Consider the following 16,695-nt stretch of genomic DNA (forward strand, 5'->3'; position numbering starts at 1 on the left):
TGAAACCAGTGGTATACCATGCAAAGATGCAGTGTCACGGGCCATTAAAGCCAAATATGTGGCTTTTTAAGGCACTAAAACCAGTGCTTAGCATCTTTTTACTGGGCATTGTGTTATTTACTAAAGCCATGGGAATGCTGTGTTAGCAGTGGATACTGAAAACAAAACTGTGCTGTTTAAAATGTTATCAAGGGTTCTAAAGCCAGAGATAGCTGTGTTGAGATCAATAAAATGTCAGGAGTACTAAAGTCAAAGGTCATTAAGCCATGGACCGCTGAAGGCAGGGGAGCAGTGTTACCTGAGGTGCTGAAGTCACTGTGTATACTCTGCATCAGCAGCAACTTACTCCAGTGTTTTAGGGGGTATCCTGTGTTAGTGGCAGCAGTGAAGCCAAGGGTGTCCTCTGTTAAGGAGCACTAAAATAAATAATTCCTTTTCTTGGTAGGGTGCATCTAAGTCAAGAGACTATGTTAGAGGTCTGTGACATCATCTGTGACAGACACCACTGAAGTCAAGAGTATGTTGTGTTGGGAAGCACAACTCTTCACCAGAGGCCTCTGAAACTACGGCTGTATTGTATTTTGGGAAGGATCGCTGTTATGGAGCAGTAAAACCAAGGAGGTGTTGTGTTAGCAGAGGGCACTGAAACCATCAGTGTAGTGTGGTAACAGGAGATACTGAAGATGTGTGTTATGTTAATGGATACTAAAGCTACAATATGCTGTATTAATAAAGGACACTGATGTCGTGTGGGTACTGTATTAAAGGGGGATCCTCGAGCCAATTTATCTGTATTAGTAAGGGACAGTGAAGCCATGAGTGTGCTGAATTAGCATGGGTACTGAAGTCAGCTGTGGGAAGGGACACTGAAGGTATGAATGTGCTGTGTTCACAGTAGATACTAAAGCTACAACTGTTGTGTTAGAAGGGTATATGTAGGCCATGTGTGTGCTGTTGTTGCACAGCATAATAAGGCCATCAGTATGCTGTACTGGCAGGTTACTCCAAAGCCAGTAGTATACAGTTATCAAGGAGCCATAAATCCTATACTTTGTTAGAAGGAGCAGTACAACCAGGATACGCATTATTAACAAGGTGTCAGTAAAACTTAGGGTTCATTTTGTAGCAGGGTATCCTAAGGACAGGGGTACACCATATTAGCAGGAAGAGGTAAAGCCAGAGGTGCACTCTGTTATCTGGGAATGGCAAAGCCAGGGCTATTCTTTGTTGGCAGGGTACTGTAAAGCCAAGGTTTCTACTGTTTTAGCAAGGTGCAGTAAAGTCAGGGACAGAATGTGTTTGCAACGAGTAATAAAGCCAGGGGTGCACTTAACAGGGGACAATACAATTAAGAGTACACTGTGTTAGTTCAGGTGTAAAGCCAAATGCTCTTGATGAACAACACACTATCACAGAAAGTGTATGGTGAGCTTATGAAGAAGTAAGACATTAGTAAAAGGTTGTGGTGTAAGGAAACAACAGGAACTCTCAGTAACTGTAGTGTTGCTGGCATAAAGCTCTGCTGGGAGGTGCTACAGGAGACATGGTGAGAGTAGTGGTATGCATACACAGTATAGTTGAAGGACACAGCCTCTGCTAATTATCCCCTTGCCACAGTACTGAGAACAGTATTCTGCATGTGTTTAAACAAACATGCATATGTCCATCTTATCCCCTCTAGGCTATATCCAGACAGCACTGTCCAAGGTCAGATATCTCCTCCAGCAGCTTCACAGTGTAGTAAATAAGACAAAGGGACTTCACACCCCCCTTCCCAGCTACCACTTATGCTTCTAACTTTATGATGGATCCATCCACCTACAAACCTTTTTCCCATTTTTGCACATGGGGTTGGGATGGCACTTCAATGGTGACAAACATCTAGAGCCAAGGATTACATCGCCGGGTGGCTAGTTCTGCCATGAAAGTAAGAACATTTCCACATAGATTATGCCTGAAAGCTAGAGATTTGATGGCAGTTTCATCTCTTTCTCAAGCCTGGAATGTTTCAATGTGCGACTGTCATTTAATTAAAGGGTAGTACTAAGAGGTAGGCAGATTATGTGAAAGTAACATGTAAACACAAAAAAGTGAAGTAGCCCCTCCCCCCTCTCCTATGTGTCTAGGTCTTTCTAGTTAATGAATTGGGTTCAGTGTTGAACTGCAGATGTGCTTCAAAGTCCTTTTCAGCTATTAGTAAGAATGCATTTCAGATGCTTCTCTGCTGGTTTGTTCTACCACGTTGGCCTTTTTCTCTGGTTAATTCAATCGTCTGCTTCTGAGACCGAGATGAAAGTACATAGAGGTAAGATGCCTTTTGTTACTAGAAGGGCTTATATTGTGCATGTCCTAAATAAAGTCTGTGTGTAGAATTGTTAGTGTGAGCATACTTTTCTTAGCTGGTTGCTGCACATGAAGCAAGAAGTTACAAACAGGTTTTGTGGGGGCAGGGGATGCCCCACACCCTTTAAAGGTAGTCATAGCTCCTATTGCACTCTAGACATGTATATGCTACAGGTAGTTATCAACACTGACACATAGTAAATGAAGTATACTTGATTATAAACCAAATGTAAGGCACAGTTGCATATAATTCATAAATTACAGTAGGTATACATTGCAAGGCTGACCTTATCTTACACTTCACAATCAGTGTGCCTTTTAGCAGAGTATAGTTTACACTATGCATTACGTGTGATTTACATGCCATTGTAAGTGAAACTTCATCCCAAACGTAAATTAGTCAGTTAGAACTTCAGCTACACGCAGGACATAATTCACAGTAATTTTTGATGAAGACTGGTAATTGAAAATCCACACTAGGCACATAAATGTTTATTTTCAAGGGCAGAGTGTCTTGCACATAGTATTGAATGTAGCTGTGCCAATAAAACCCAGAAACCTACGTCTACAGAAAACAGCTTAATTATTTATTTATTTTTATTTAACATTTGTTGACCAGGACAGAATCTATTTTCAGTGGCTGCCCGGTGTGAAACGCTCCGAACGTATGTATAACATACTACGATATTACCATAAACAGGATACAGACTGCCATTAGGCTTAAGTGAACAGGTTACTCAGAGAGGAATGCTGATGAGATGAGGGTGGCAGACTGCATCTGAAAAGGAAAGCTGTGTTGTACTGCAGCTTGGAGAAATGCATTGCAACTCACATGACTGATGAGGGCAAGTACAATATAAATATGTCCTTGAAGTTTTTCTAGACAAGTGATTAAAACATTCAGTACCTCACAAAGAAGCACCGTTTAACTACAGCAAAAACATTTGAGATTTTAAAGAGCATAAACACTTCTATGCCTTTAAAATAAAAGCAGATGTAAGGCAAAAAAGTTTTTTTTTTTAGATCAACTGAAATACTAATAAACCAACTGTACTTCTGTGACTTTCTCTTAAAGTATACTAGTCAATATTTAATCCTTAAGAAATGTCCACAAGGCAAGAGTGTAATCTTCATATTATACATAATATGCTGCATGTTATGATTGTTTATATTGAATGTCTTCAACAAGTTTTATTTATTTATTTAATTATTTTTATTTTATCTATTTTTTTTATTTTACATTTGTTAACCGGGAGAGTCCGACTGGACGCAGGTCTATTTTCAGCGGAGGCCCGGGGAGAAAAGCTCCATGTTAGTTAATTTACAAGTTGGTTAAATCATTTGGTACAGATGTAATACGCATCAATAGAGGTTAATGTCAAAGTTACAAGTTGTCAGTGTGACAACTTATCCAGTTATCCATTTATATACTGTGCAAGTTCTACTGTCATTTATTTTCACTGCATAATGACATTGTACTCTGCATATTTCTATCACTAAGAAATGCTATTTATTTTTGTATGGCTTATTATTACTGTAAATCTTATCCTGTTGTATAATAATTTTTGATTAGTTGTTTGCTGTAGTAATTTTTAATTTGTTACTGGAGCTTTTCTCCCCGAGCCTCCACTGAAAATGGGTTATTCTGACCCAGTGGACGTTCCTGGTCGACAAATGTCAACAAATACATTTTCTCGGATCTTTGTTCATAAAAAGTTAATAAATGTCTTATTTTACTTAAAGTTCTTTCCTTCCTAACTTTCATTTGTGTTTACTGTGTGAAAGCCAGCCTTGCTAAAGTTGGCACTTGAATCAGGAGTGTTTAGGCAAAAGCTCAGCTATAAATAGAATCCCTTATTTATTCAAAATACATTTTTAAAATAACATAGATACAAAAGTTAACCTTACACAACTCTTAGAATATCATACATTTCAGCTTCTGTCAAATTGCTTACAGAGGAAAATTGTTTGTTTCCTCAAGTGACAAATTATGTTTTAAAGAACGCTGTCAAAGAAAATTGCAGTTATAACTCAGATCAACAGTAGCCAAAACTATTTAAAGGAGGGTATTTTAGCACGGAAATCTTGGTAGACAGTCCATTGTATAGTTTTCTTATTTTTTACATAATTTAAATGTGGTTTCATTTGGAAATAATTTCTAAAGCATATTTTATTATATTGCTCTTCTGAAATAACATAAATCAAACCCTCGTAGATATTAATACCAGTATTAACAGTTCTATTAGCACTAATGAATATACTCTTAAGATAAAAATATTATATCTTAGTAATTTTGGAGTGAATGAAGTTTGCATGTACATCTTTTAAGATTTTTTTCATTCATTCTAACTGGATTAGCACTAATGGGTCAAGTCCATTGACAGAGGGGGACACGAATCATTTATGCCAGGATTCTGAAACATTGACACCAATGATAAACTTTTTTTTTCAGTTGGTGGCTTAGACAGAATCTCACCCACTGTAACTAATGGGTGAACATGAGCTTTTGGCTGAGATAATTAATGCAGCTGGTGGTAATGATTTATACAGTTGAGTGACTGTATGAATAACTCGGCTGCATAAATCACTTACAGCAGGCATTTGTGGGGGAGACCTGTGGAGTATCTCATTAGTATTTCTGGTAGACCAAAGAAACAGACCACCACTGTGCTGCATCTCTTTGCGGTAAGCGGTACAATAGGGCTGTCTAAGAACTGGAAATGACTAACACCAGCAGTAATGTTTCTGCATTATGGCCATAGTGGTGGTGTAACTGTGAATATATGTGGCTGCATGTATGAGTGTATGCTGAGGGGGAAGTGGTGTTGGGTCTACTACATGTGCTCTAGACACATGTCCTCATTGCCGCTCACTCATTTTAGTAAGTGCTCTAACTCACACTAATCCATCTTCATTAATGTTAACTATGCCTACCAGAACCCCCATCCTAATCCTAAAAATTCCCACCCAATACTTAAGCATAAAGTCCCCCATCCCTCCCCATCATAAAATACCCTTCCTCCATCCATGATCACTCCCTAAACATAAAATCTCCATCACCTTCCATAACCTTGAAGTCCCTTTCATTCCCTAAACTTAAATTTTTCTTCCCCTTTCCATTCACAATTGCTTCCTAAACCTAAAATCTCCTTTCCCCTCCCATCCATGAAAGTTCCCTAAATGTAAAGCCCCTTTCCCTCTCCCTAACCATAAAGTCCCTATTGCTTCCTAAACCTATGATCCTCATTCTGTTCCTTAATCCTAAAGTCCTGGCTCCCCTCCCTCACATACCTGTTCTGCAGTGTTCACTTGCTTGCGTCCATCCCTTGGGACATGAGCAGATGGTGCAACAGTCATGACACTGAACTTACATTCACATTTCAGCATGAGCAGCCGATCAGATGAAATTACAGACATTCAAGTCCCTAGCTGCAAATTAGTGGAAGTCGAGCAGCTAGCTGTAGAAGCCCATGTAGGGTCAGGTGAGTGAGTGAAAGTGTGTGTGTGTGTGTCTGTCTGTCTGTGTGCACGTGTGTGTGTGTGTGTGTGTGTGTGTGTGTGTGTGTGTGTGTGTGTGTACGTGTACACATATGGGTTAATGGGTGTGTGCATGAGTGTGATCAGGTAAGAGGGGTGTTTGACGTATGAAGGGAGTATGTGTGTACATGTGTGTATGATGGTGGGTGTCTTCCAAAGCTCTCAGCTCCCTTTATACAAATGTGCAGTAGATATAACATTTAGGGGATACTAGACACCAGTGAAACATTTTAAATAGTAATGAAATCACTTTAACAGAGCAATATGTTTTGCAGCAAGACGCCACAAATAAGAATTAAGAAAAGTTAAATTTTAGTGTCTGGCATTATTGGCTGACTGTAAGGTTCCAAAAGGAGGGATTGAGCAGAGCAAAAGGCAAAGTCATGGATATTTGATGATATCAGTGGCAGTTGAGAGGTATGGGTGTGTGTGTGTGTGTGTGTGTGTGTGTGTGTGTGTGTGTGTGTGTGTGTGTGTGTGTGTGTGTGCGCGTCTGTGTATATGTGTGTGCTCACTCACTCACTCACTCACACTCACATGTGTGTGCTTGGATGTATGAATGTGTGTGGGGGACTGATTGGGGAAGAAGTACTTGTACTAACGCAATATATCATCCCGCAAAGGTTATTACCACAAGATCAGCAAAAAAGGGCTTGTTAACACTTGCATTAATCATCAAGCAATACATAGACATGCAAATTAGATGATAATGAAGTCTTCATTGTTACTAAAGTGTCTCTGAATTACTAGTTTCCAAAATAACACTAAAAGACCCATGGCCCTTTTTGCCACAGTCTTATCACTTGTGCATGGCCTGTCTTTGAATCCTTGCCTAAATCACTCACATTTTAGATGCATGAAAACAGTTCCACATACATGTATACCCATAAATACAGTCAGAGTGCAAATTAGACATATATAGTATCATTAATAAATCGTTAGGAAAGTTGGATCTGAGTAAACATGAATGCCTTGTTTGACTGTAGGAATGGATACTGTTTACAACCATTTGAAGTATCATTTTATTATTTTTTTTTTTTTTTTTTTACAATTAGTATGCTGAAGATTTCAGCTACAGAAATGCTTCATAAAGGCAGATATTTTTAAAGTAGTTATTTAGCCTTCTGGATAATTTAAGAGGACATTCATGCTATAGGAAGAAACCTCAGAAAAAAGAAAAGACTAGCTGATGAATTATTTATATGCATTGTCACACACGGTAAATTCATAAACTTGGCCAACCAAAATTTAGATAGTGCCATAGTTTGCACATTTATTTTTGCCCACAAACCATTTCCTTATAAAGTATGATTTGATTTTAAGTGATGCAAATATCTACATGCAGAATGCTAGGCATTGTGGGTAATGCACTGAACTATGGCAGTATTGCATCTGTTCAACTTTTCTGTATAAACAAGGGCTTTTCCTTGAAAGTGACTATTATACTGAATACTTTTATTTTATTTTTATTTTGTTTACTTGGTTTGTCCAACTGGCTTTAGTCAAAAACCCCTTTTCAGCTGTGGCCCAGGGAGAAAATATTACAAACATTTTTAAGAAGATATTCAGTAATGTAATTGTTAATGTATTGACATTAAGTATTAACAGTTATTCATGTATTTGCTTATAAGATTACATTCATATGAAATAAAGACGACTATTACAGTATAATGTATTAGAAGATAATGAACTCTGAGCATTTGAAGAGGCGTGTTAGTAGGTTTGTCAGATAATAGTTTGTGTGATTAGTGCTTCAAAATTCAAGAAAATTGAGGTCAAGGGAGGACTAGATAGGGCAGAAAATGTTAATATTGTAGTATATATATATATATATATATATATATATGCATACATATATATGTGTGTGTGTGTATGGCTATCATAAGGTTCATATTAGTATAGAGGTGGGGTGATCAGTGTCACAAAACTATGTATATAGCTGAAAGATGATAGTAAAACTATTCAGGTATTGCTGAATATTTGGTTGTGGGGCATAGGACTGTGAGTGAAGAGAAATAGTTTGACAATATGGCATATTGAAAATAACACCACTGATCCTGTGAACTATCGCCCTATAAGCCTGGTCTGCAAGGCCATAGAACGTATCATCATGGAACTCATAAACAAAGACATTGGTAACCTCCAAACTCTGGATCCCACCCATTTCGGGTTTGTGAAAGGCAGATCATGCCTCCTGAACCTGATTGACTTCTTTGAGACAGTCACCAAAGCTGTAGATGAGGGTAAGGTGGTTCACACAGCCTATCTTAACCTCGCCAAGGCATTTAACACCATCCCTCATTCTGGAATTAAAGCTAAACTCACTAAACTAGGTATAAATCCCTGCGTCTCAAGATGGGTTACCAACTGGCTCACTGACAGAACCCACACTGTAAAAGTTGCAGACTCCAAATCAGACCTCAAACCAGTGACAAGTGGAGTACCACAGGGTTCAGTCCTGGGACCTCCTCTGTTTGGTATCTACTTCTCTGAAGTACAGGCTAACACAGAAGGCCTCTGGCTAATGAAGTTCGCAGATGACTGCAAACTGGGAGCCATAGTCAAGTCCCCAAATGATGTGGACATCCTACAGAAAGGCCTCACTGAGACAGATGCCTGGTGTCAGAGCCATGGCCTCAAGCTCAATGCCAAAAAGTGCAGTGTCATCCCTTTTGGTAAAAACTCTATACCCATGAACTACCACATAGGCAGCAATCTACTTAACACCGAATGTGTGATAAGAGACCTTGAGACCCAGGTGGACAGTTGTCTCTCCTTTGATAGTCACATCGCCACAGTAGTCAGGAAGTCCTTCTATGTGGCACACCTCATCATAAAAGGGTTCTCATCCAGGAAAAAAAGAGGTCATTGTTCCCCTCTACTCGACACTCATTAAACCCATTATAGAGTACAGTGCCCCTTTTGGAATGTACCTCACAAGACATCTGCAGCAGCTGGAAAGGTCACAGAAGTACCTCACAGAGGATTACTGGCCTCAAACAAATGCCCTACACTGACCGTCTCAGAAAACTCCAGCCTTACTCCATAGCATATCGCCTACTCTGAGGTGATCTCTGCCTAACATATAAAGCTATGTCAAACCCAGAGCTGTTGGACATGCTACGCCTAAAGAAATCCCAATCCCTCCAAGCTACACGCTCTAGGGACCTAAACCTTGTCACCACAATAAACAGGACATGCTGGAGGAATAGATTCCTGTCCCAGAGACTTCCCATACTCTGGAACAGGCTACCCATCTATGTCAAGCAAAGTTCTTCATTAATACTCTTCAAGAAAAATCTTGATGAGTGGATGGGAAATAGGAAATACACCTCGGGGATCACTTCTGTGTCTCTGCTCGACAGTGGCACATGAAAATAACTTTCTTGGGTGGTGTAAGACAGGGAAACTTGTTGGCTAGGCTTACGTAGGCCCTTGGGCCGATAGCCTAGTACCTACCTGTGAACATTGGCATTTAGGTGTAGATACATTTATTTGGTAGGTGAAGTTTTACTTTTATTTTAAATGTTTGTGCTCTGAATGGGCCTGTGGCAGTAGGATGTGGTTCCATAGTTACATTACACTATTTGAATAAAGAGAGTCACCTGCAGTAACCAAATGATTTGGTTATAGTGATTATTTTTCTCTAGAACATAAAATTCTATTGATGTGAGTAGTGTTATATTAAGTTGCAAAGGGCTGGGCAATGTTCTGGCTTATACAGAAGTCTGCATATTATAGTTAGCTAGGAAAGAGCTAGGTGATGTTTGTTTGTGTCTTTCGGCTTTTCCCAGTTAGGGGTCGCCACAGCGGAACTCCGGTCCGCTAATGATTGGCAGTTGATTTTTACGTACCGGCTTGCCAGGCCTGACGCACAACCTTCAACGAAGGTACGCCCATTCACGCATGTCTCCACGCAGAAGACGCTCTAGCTGAGAATCGAACCGGACAGCTTCTTACTGTGAGGCAACAACGCTACCGCAGCACCACCACCGCGGGTCAAAGAGCTAGGTGATGTGGTAGTTCTAAATAGTTTAACTCTCTGAGAGCTGGGAAGTGGTGTGTTCTGTTATAGTTTACTACAAATGTGGCTAGTTTATTATAACATTGCTCATGTTTTTGGCAGTTGTAAGACTTAAAGGTTAGTGAAGATTGGGGCAACACAGAGGAGAAATGCTAGTAAGAAAATATAGGATATGTGTATTCTGGTTATGTCAGTGAGGTAGTTTTTTTACTGTTTTAATTTCTCCAAGTCTCTTTGGTTTCTAAAATCACAATGGGAATGGACCCCATTCCCCAGTCAAAGTATGATTAAAGTTTGTGAGATTAGTATTGTTTCAGTCTTTGTTGTTAGCCAAAAATGCTCTTTGCAGCACATGCAATGTGCCCAGAACTGATTCCTTCTGCATTTCATATGTTACATTTACATGTATCAATAGCATATCTAAATACAACTGTAAATTATTTTTTCATGAGACCCATTGCTCCAAATAATATTGAAACTGTCTAGGTGTCCTTCTTCCATATTGCCCTCATTTCTGCCTGCAAATCCTTGTATTTTATGACTTTGTGTCTCTCTATAAATAAGACACTGTAATCACTGGGTGTAGCAATTTCAATGATCAATGCTGCTTTTGTCTTCTTTTCATGGACTACTATATCAATTTTTTGCACATTTATTTTTTGAACTTTTGGTAGTGGGTGAGTCCATGTGATATAAACTTCATCATTCTCTGTAATGCTTTGTGGCTTATGTTTCCAATGCTTCTCAGCTACTTCAGTATTGTAATGTTTGCACAATCCCCATTGCAACAGTCTTGCCACATTATTATGCCTTTCAGTATACATGCCTTCTGCCATTAATGTATCACCCCCAGGAACAAGATGTGCAACTGTTTCCAGTTCTGTTTTAGAAAACTTGCATTTGTCTGTTTCTCCCACGTGTTCAATTGACTTTGTAAACCAACATGTACGTAGTCCACTATCCTGGGCTGATAATATTAACATTTTGTCCTTTGGTTTAAATTCACCTCTCTTTAACCATTCCTGTGTCAGATCCTGATTGACATGAGGTTGTTCCAGGAGTTTTCTCTGTATTTGCCACTATATTTATGCCTTTTCCACATTTCTTGCTTTCTCATTTGATCCCTCTCCTTGTACTCTTGCTTTTGTTTTTTGGCACATTTAGTTGCTGGCTGATTCTTTTCTACTTCTGGTTTGATTTCCATTCCTGCTTGACATCGATATGCTTCTGTTAAACTAAGCAGGGAAGTCATCTTAGACTTGTTCTCATGTTTTAAAACTTTCACTATGTTTGGATCTGATGAAGTTAGCAGATATGTATGGAATCCTACGATGGCAGATCTATACATGTAATCAATTTTGAGGAGGCCCATACCTCCTTCAGAACGCAGAATGTATAATCTTGATACTCACTGATTTTTATATATCATTTGATAGGCATGATGAATTTTTCTTGTTTTTCTGTCCAGTTGAACCAATACCTTTTGGGGCAGTCATTCACCCCAAAGTTGCAAGTTAGATCAGGAAGTACAGTAGCTTGTACTTTGTTCCTAGCTGTCAGGGCTGTATTAATTTTAGTCTTCTAAAATATTCCTGAGTGTTGTTCATATGTGTTCGTGTTTTATTGTCGATCCTTTATCAATTCCCAAATATTTATACACTCCCTCCTGCTCAAGTTCCTTTGTATCACATTCCTGTCCCAGGTTGATATTTTCTTGGTGCTGCAGGTTTCCTGCTTTAAAGGTTGCTTTTGCACATTTATCAAGACCAGATTGCATTCTGATATCATCTGGGAAAGATTTGACCACTTACACTTATGCTTTCAGTTCATCATCTGATGAAATATACAGTTTTAAATCATCCACAAGAAGAAGATAAGAAGACTTTGCACGTGTTTGATTTTTGTTGTTTTCTGGGAACCAAATTATAACCATGACCTAATCTGTTAAGTAGACAGCTTAATGGGTTAAGGAAAGACAAAAGAGCAGAGGTGACAAAGAGCTACCCTGGAATATCCCCCTTTGAATTTTTATCCCTTTGTCATGCCTTAGCTACAAAGTGGTTTGCCACTGTTTCATAGTCACAGTGATGTAATTGATCAGTGTAGGGTACATCTTATATATCTTTAAGCACTCCTTTATCCATGAATGTGGGATGCTGTCAAATGCTTTTTTGTAATCTATCTATGCCATACAGCCTTCCCCTCTTTGCAATTCTCTATTATAACTTTATTTAATAACAAATGATTCTTTGTTCCATATGGACTTTCTTTTGTTACCATTCTGTTCTATTGCCATGATTGAATATTCTTCTAAATGATTATAAACTCTGTCGGCATCAAATCCTGTATATAGTTTATACATTGGAAGGCAAGTTATTGGTCTATAGTTTTTAGGATAGCTTGCAGGTTCAGTCTTAAGGAGGAGTAACATTTTTCTTGTTAACCAGGTTGGCATTTGTTCAGGATGTGCATACAAGTAGTTCTTACTCAGGGCTAAATCTTCATGTAAAGATATTAATACTTTTAGCCAGAAGTTAGGTATTGCAGCAGGGCCTGGGGTTTTCCAGTTAGGAGCTTTTTTTTAAATTTTGTTTCAATTTCTCTGGCAGTTACTTCATTCCATTTCATATCCTGTACATTTGAACTTCTTACTGTTTCTTTTACTTTTATCCATTCAGCATCCTTGCTATGTTCCACAGGGTCTTCATAAATGTATCTGCTCCTTCATTTTTGGTAGTGTTTCTATTCCTTTTGCTTTGTTTCCCAAATCTCTATAAAACTGTATTGCTTATTTTGTACTTTTCCTTTAGATTTATCTGTATGTCTTTTAAGTTTTTCTGATGTTTTTCTTCCTCTGCATCTTTTGTATATTATTTGCAGTAGTGTATGACAGATCCTGGTCTGTTCTGGTATTACACGTTGCTTTTATCACATCTGTCTTTTCAAGTATTTCTGTTGGTCTATTCCCTCTTCTATACTCTTCTCACAATGTCACTTCCTTTCTTAATTGCTTTATAGTTTTCTGTATTTGATGCTTCCATGGTGGCATTTGATTTATTCCCCTCCTTTATCTTATTGCTCTGTGTTTTTGTGGTAAAACGTGATCTGTTATTAATTTATCTATACAGTAATATATCATATTTACTTCTGCTATATCACTTGAATTTCTCTTAATAGTCTTGGTTACTGTGTTCATTTGTTTTATCAGGCTTTTAACATGTTGGGTCTTATTGACTTCTTGTACTCTATTTCTTTTATTGATCTTAAGTATATCCATCTCGATTAAATCAAAAAAGTCTTCCCTAAGATCGTTTTCTTCTAAACTGAGGGCACTTTCTTTTGTTGTCTGTTTTCTGCGGCCATTCTACAGAAAGTTCCAGAACATCTTCCTGTGACATATCCTCTTCAGCTGCATCTTGTGTCATCCATTACTCTTTCATATGGGAACTCACTGGCCTATCTTCCCACAACATTGGCTATGTGAGAATTGCCACTTTTTTCTGCTCCTTCCCTTGCTATGCAACTCCAGCTGAACTTTGGTACTAGTTTCCTGCTGAAGGCTCCAGAGTGTCTTCATGTGGCAACTGATCAGATGCTTCCTGTTCCATCTGTTTCTCCTTAATTTGAGGACTCATTGTTTCGTCATGATGTGATGTTACCAGAGTTGGATTTTTTACACTAAATCCTTCACTTCACAGGTAATTTATGACTTCAGTTTCTATTTCTTTAAATTCTTCATTATTAATCCTCTTTTCTACTTTCCCCACTTTGTTTTCATATTTTTTGTATTGTGAAATTTTCCATATCTGGATGCCTTTGCCTGTGTTTTTCTTCAAATATCTTTGGTGCTGCTTTTTTATATTGATTAGCTTTGCTTTCTCCTTTGCATAAATACCGCTGTACCTGTTTCTCCTTATTTTGGTGACTCATTGTTCCGTCATGTTGTGACATATCTGGTGTCAGACTTTCTACACTAAATCCTTCACTTTGTAGGTATTCCATAACTTCAGATTCTATTTGTTTAACTTCTGCTTTATTAATCTTCTGTTCTGTGTTCCCAGTTTCTGATCTTATATTTTGTATTGTAAAATTTTACATATTTGGGTGCCTTTGCTTGAATTTATCTTCAAATATCTTTGAAGCTGTTTTTTTGTATTGATTAATTTGGGTTTCTCCTTTATATAAGTATTGCACCATATCAAAACTCTCTTTCTTTTCAATGCCCATTTTTCTTTTTTATACCTTTCAAAAATCTCTAGGTTTTGATCTTTTATATTTTCACACTTTCTCTGTCACCTCTTTTTTCAAACAGCCCAACGTTTCCTGGTGTATACAATGTTTTTCATGGATCTGTTGTATTAATGAACACAAATTAGCATTTTAAGTTTGACGGTTTTTCTTCTGTGAGTATTTTTCTTTCCTCTTAATTTCTCTCATAATCTTTTTGAAAATATTCTATCTGGTAATTCTGGGCTTCTTGCATAATAGTAATAATATGTAATTCTTCCTTATTCTCAATAGTCTACTCTGTCATCTTTATAGCTCTTTTTTGGCCTGTCAGTTTTTGTGTTTTTTGTGGAATATCACACAACAGGGGGCCATTCCTCCCCCTGACCCTGGCCTAACTGCATTATAGAAATGTTTCTGTTTAATTTTTTCCAGTTCTGGCACCAGTGAGCATACCAGGATTGGCCACATTTTATCCTGGGACTTGTGCACCCAGCTATCTTTTTTTTTATTTTTTAACCTACTTCTGTCCATGATATATGCTATATAAAATACAGTCAATATATCAGTGTCATCAGATTTTGTAAAAGCAAGGCCCATCTCATGAAGGTACTCACCAAGACTTGAGGATGAATTCAGTTCCATCTATACTATTCTCCTTTGCTTGCTAATTTTATCATCTCTCCATTTGGATAATATAATGTACCTATTTTTTGATGAGATTTTTTTAATCACGTGTGATACATGGTGCTTAAATTTCAAATAGGCATCGCTGATGGTACCCAATAATTTCTGTATGGTTTACTTTTTTTTTATCATGGTGGTGTTGGCAAAGATGATAGAGAATAGCGATGTTTTGGGGTAAAGAGCAGTAATTGGATGCACTTGGGGTATTGCATTAGGTTTGTCGCTCTCCTACTTTGGACACCATGGAATAGTCCTTGTGGGTTCTGTTCAAAAAGCTTTATTATATACAAACACGTCACAATAGAAGTTTACTGACTTTAACTTAAGTAACTTATGTACAAACTAGCTACTGTAATCACACATGCTCACTCTCTGGCTGCACTCTCAAAATGGCACTGGGAATAGCACATGCCTGGTATTTATATGTGCACGCTCAGTCCTTGATATGCTTCTTAAAGACACAGCACATATACTCTGATCTGCATCCTCCCTCTTTGAGATATAGATCATGTAATGTTATGAATCTATTTGGCATGCAGATATCACAGGTAGCTCTTTGTCATGCATTTATACAAGGCTAGGTACATATATACAGTTAAGTCCACGTTGCTGTGTATTTCACACTGAGCCTGGATATTCAACCACAAACGTGTGGCATAAAACTGGGAATTGGGTTTAGCAACTGGAGCTGTCTCTACAGAATGTTCAACCATGGAAGTATTTGGAACATCTTCAGGAATGGAATTAGAGGTTGAAACACACTCTGGGATGGGAACAACGTTTGGTTCATGCTGAGATCTAGAGTCTGTATCACAGGAACAATGATGATTCTGGTACAGGAAGAAGAGGCCTGTGATTTCTCCTGTACTCCACACCCTCAGATTCTACGAGGTAGGATCGCGGCTCAGCACATATACCTGTAACTTGACCAATCTGGTCAGAACCTTTCGCCATTTTTATTGTCAGTGTCTCTCCTTCCCTCAACAGATGAAGAAATATGCTTGATTTATCATAACTGGACTTCTGGATAGAACGCTTCTTGAATAATTGAGCCTTGATGGTTCTGTTCTTAGCTTTAGACCTCAATAAACTAGAACTAATAGGTAGCGTCATTCTGGTTTGTCTAAATAGACGTCTTTGAGCAGGTGAGCCAAGAATATCATCACGGGGCATGTTTCTGAGATTAAGTAAATTCAAAAAGACGTCGATATTGTCACGCTTTGACCATTCATGTAATTGCTTTGAACTCTGCACTGCACATTTAGCTAGCCCATTTGACTATGGATATTCAGGACTGCTAGTAAGATGTATAAAGTCCCATTCTCTTACAAATTTCTGAAACAACTGACTAGTAAATTGAGTGCCATTGTCAGAAATAACTTTGTGTGGACTACCATGGACTGAGAAATGACATTTCAACTTAATAATAACAGTAGTGGATGTTAGGTTAGGTAGTAAGTCAGTCTCAAACCAATTCTTGAGTAGTGTTGATTGTCCCACTCAAAGATCTCAGTGACTACCGTTGACCAAGTTAGCTCAGGAACTTGACTTAGCTGAAGTGGTTCTCTTTGCAAATGTTGTCTAGTACTATTGTATACTGAACAAGAAGAAAGTACTTTGTCAATGTCTCTCAGTAATGAAGGCCAAAATACAAATTCTTTAGCTGTTCTGTTAGTGGATGCGGAACCACGATGTAAAATCTGGATATATTCTTGTTTAAAGGAAGCAGGAACAACAATTTTAGGACCTTTGAAAATAATGCTATCTTTCTTCAACATTTCATGTCTGTAAGGAAAATAGGTTTGCACTTCAGGTGGTACACTAGATTGCTTTGACAGCCATCCAACATTAATGTAGTGATTGAGCTTTTGCAAAAT

General features: G+C 38.2%; 2 protein-coding genes across 2 annotated transcripts in view; both read left to right on the forward strand.

The window, feature by feature from the left end:
• SIRT7 (sirtuin 7) overlaps positions 1-16,695 on the forward strand; it is an 885,398-nt gene that overhangs the window by 222,991 nt on the left and 645,712 nt on the right. The gene's annotated exons all lie outside the window — the stretch shown is intronic.
• Positions 1-16,695, forward strand: part of LOC122800097 (low affinity immunoglobulin epsilon Fc receptor-like) — a 263,352-nt gene that overhangs the window by 72,757 nt on the left and 173,900 nt on the right. The window contains exon 3 of the mRNA XM_044069624.1: positions 5,728-5,825. Coding sequence (XP_043925559.1) covers positions 5,728-5,825 — 98 coding nt within the window. The remainder of the gene's footprint in view (positions 1-5,727; positions 5,826-16,695) is intronic.

This window comes from Protopterus annectens, chromosome 4.part0, assembly GCF_019279795.1.
Source record: "Protopterus annectens isolate FY-2018-M chromosome 4.part0, PAN1.0, whole genome shotgun sequence".
NCBI lineage: Eukaryota > Metazoa > Chordata > Ceratodontiformes > Protopteridae > Protopterus > Protopterus annectens.